This window comes from Lotus japonicus, chromosome 4, assembly GCF_012489685.1.
Source record: "Lotus japonicus ecotype B-129 chromosome 4, LjGifu_v1.2".
In the NCBI taxonomy this organism is placed as follows: domain Eukaryota; kingdom Viridiplantae; phylum Streptophyta; class Magnoliopsida; order Fabales; family Fabaceae; genus Lotus; species Lotus japonicus.
Genome location: NC_080044.1, coordinates 61,840,559 through 61,843,393, shown reverse-complemented (window position 1 = coordinate 61,843,393; position 2,835 = coordinate 61,840,559). Strand labels below are relative to the sequence as shown.

Here is a 2,835-nt window from a genome sequence, read left to right as displayed (position 1 = left end):
TCTGCGCAGAAGCTTCCCCAATAAAGAGGGTATCATCTCCGCGAACTGGAGCATAGACACCCCCACTTCATCTTCCCTTCCAACTCTGAAACCTCTGAATTTATCTAGCTTTGTTGCCCCCCTAAGAAGACCATTAAGACCGTTTGCCACAACAAGGAAAATAAAGGATGTCATATGATCACCTTGCCGAAGACCTTTCCACATCTTAAATTCTGGGTCGGGGCTACCATTGACTAAGTTAGAGACAGAATTAGACTCCAAGCATCCTTTGACCCAACTCACCCATTTTTTGCAGAAGTTCATCCTTTGTAGCATGTAGATAAGGAAGTCCCACCTTACGGAGTCATAAGCCTTCTCATAGTCCACCTTGAAGACTAAAGTTGGCTTCTTCTTATGCTTAGCTTCCGAAATGATTTCGTTTACAATCAATACACTGTCCAACATATTCCTTTCTCCTAGGAAAGCGGATTAGTTCTCATCAATTAGTTTGGGGAGCACCTCCTTCAACCTTTTCGCTAGGATCTTAGATGATATTCTGTAAATGCATCCCACCAGAGAAATAGGTCTAAAATCGTTGAGGCTCAAAGGGTTATCCTTTTTCAGGATAAAAGCAGAGCCATTGCACCCCTTAGGCCAAGCTTCATTGGAATGAAAATCATACATCACCTTGTTAACATCTTGGTGGAGAAGATGCCAAAAGTGCTTAATGAATTTGAAATTGTATTTAATATTCAATATTTAGCAATACATAGTCTCATTGAGTATATTTAATATTATTTACTCAAATGGTAAGCACACATATATACGAGTTATTAGTAACTAATATAAAATGTTTCAAAAAAAAAGTAACTAACATAAAAGTCATTTAAAAATATTAATTTTTTAAATATTTAATTTATTGATAATTTTTTTATATATTTTCATTATTTTAATACTTTATATAATTTCAATATAGAAAAAGTAGTAATTAGTTCCATTTTACTATGTTTTAAAGTTTTTCCTCTATTCTTCAAAAACAAAAAGATTTTCCTCTAGTTGTGTTTATAATCAAAATTTCAAAGTAATTTTTAAAAAATATATTTAAAATTTGTATAGTATTAATATGAAAATTAGGAACATAATATATGATAAATTAATTATTAGTTATTTTTAATTACGAGACATCATGAAGCAATTATAGATGATTATGAAAATTGATTAAATAATTATGCCAAACATTAATTCATAAAATTATGTAATTAAATTTAAATTTTAGTTTTTTTTTGAACAAAATTTTAGTTATTATTATTTCATAATATATTTTTATTCAAACTTATTCTCTTCCTATTACGAATTTCACTTTGATTCATTTATTATTTAAATTATTTTTAGGATAAGAATTTACAACTAATTTTGTCTCTAAAGCAATTTGGCTATCTAAAGTTAATGTTGTCATTGTATTATATCTCCATAGATTTTTTTTTAATCAAATTATTCTTTTTTTGAAATGTAGTAATAATTTTAAAACGAAAGATCGGCACAGAGGCCCGTACATCACCAAGAACTAACGGCATGAAGAAGTGGGGAACTTCATCGATCCAAATGGTCTGCAACCTTATTACCAGTTCTACGAATAAAATAAAAACCAAAAGAAGCAAACCGCAAGGCCAAGTCTCTACAATCAGACAAAATTGAAAACAAATAAGAGCATCCCCTTTCATGCTTGTTTCATGCATCAAACAGGGCCTTGCAGTCCGTCTCCAAGATAACCACTCGATGGCCAAGATCCAAAGCCAATCCCAAGGTCCATCGAAAAGCTTCTACTTCCGCCAAAAGGGATGAGAGTCCTCTCATTGTCGGCTTTGTAGCTGCCGCGAGCCCCTCTCCTTCATCATTCCTGGCCACGCATCCATAACTAGCAGCTCCAGTGTTTGCCCAAGCAGCGTCAAAATTTATCTTGATGGAATCTGCAGCTGGACGCTGCCACACCTGAGGTGGAACCGATTGCTGGTGATTCCCATGATCTGTTACCGGCGGCACCGCAAGAGAGCAAGCCCGCGATAGAAGAAGCTCCAAAGCTGGGACGGTCCCTTCAAAAACCATCTTATTTCTCGCTTCCTAGAACACATAGCACAACTCGCAAAAGCGAGTCACACTCACCTCATCATCCCGACTAAAGAACTCAGCCACAAAAACATGGAACTCCACCTCATTATCCAGCCGAAACCCCAAGGGAGAGGTAAACCACCACCGCTGAACCACCGGACAAAAGAGCAACGCATGGGATGGGGTTTCACGTTGAACCTGGCACCATGGGCAGAGGTCGTCGACGTCCACGCCTCTCGCTCGAAGGGATCGAGTAGGCAAGATTTTGAGGCAGCCCCTCCAAATAAGCTCACGGCAGCGTGGCAATGTTGGAGCCTTCCACAACACTTTCCAAGTCGCCGATGGAACCTGAAGAGCAGAAGAGGAAGATGGTAACGCATGAATTACCATGTTCCTTACCACGACATAACCTGATTTAGAAGTATATTCACCATTCATTGTGTGCGGCCAGAAGAACACATCACCCTTAGCCACCACAGGGAGAGGAATTTTAAGGATTCCCTCCGTTGTAGGGGGCCAAAACAAATGGCGGACCATGTCGGCGTTCCATTGCGTTCCACCGGGGAGAATAAGTTCAGAGACATGCACTACACCAAGAGCAGCCGCGCCCTCTTCTCTGTACACCGAAGGGCAACCGTGGGGGAGCCACTAATGATCATTAATTTGAATACTTATGGCATCTCCAACACTCCACAAAGTCTCCTCATCAAAGAACCATCTCGTTTTCCATAAGCTAGACCAAGCGTAGCT

At 38.7% G+C, this 2,835-nt stretch overlaps 1 protein-coding gene across 1 annotated transcript; it reads right to left on the bottom strand.

Annotated features, from left to right (window-relative positions):
• Positions 1-1,707: 1,707 nt before the first annotated feature.
• Positions 1,708-2,622, bottom strand: LOC130713113 (uncharacterized). Its single transcript, XM_057562913.1, has 2 exons — positions 2,140-2,622; positions 1,708-2,097 (listed from the first exon to the last, which is right to left on the bottom strand). Exons 1-2 carry the CDS (start codon positions 2,620-2,622, stop codon positions 1,708-1,710), a joined length of 873 nt encoding a protein of 290 aa, XP_057418896.1.
• Between the last annotated feature and the right edge of the window lie 213 nt (positions 2,623-2,835).

What these genes read in the sequence shown, in the direction of transcription:
- LOC130713113 (XM_057562913.1), bottom strand. Translation starts at nt 2,622, where the DNA reads ATGGTCCGCCATTTGTTTTGGCCCCCTACAACGGAGGGAATCCTTAAA. An exon ending in TCTTTAGTCGGGATGATGAG is followed by an intron (nt 2,098 to 2,139) that starts GTGAGTGTGACT and finishes TATGTGTTCTAG; the next exon opens with GAAGCGAGAAATAAGATGGT.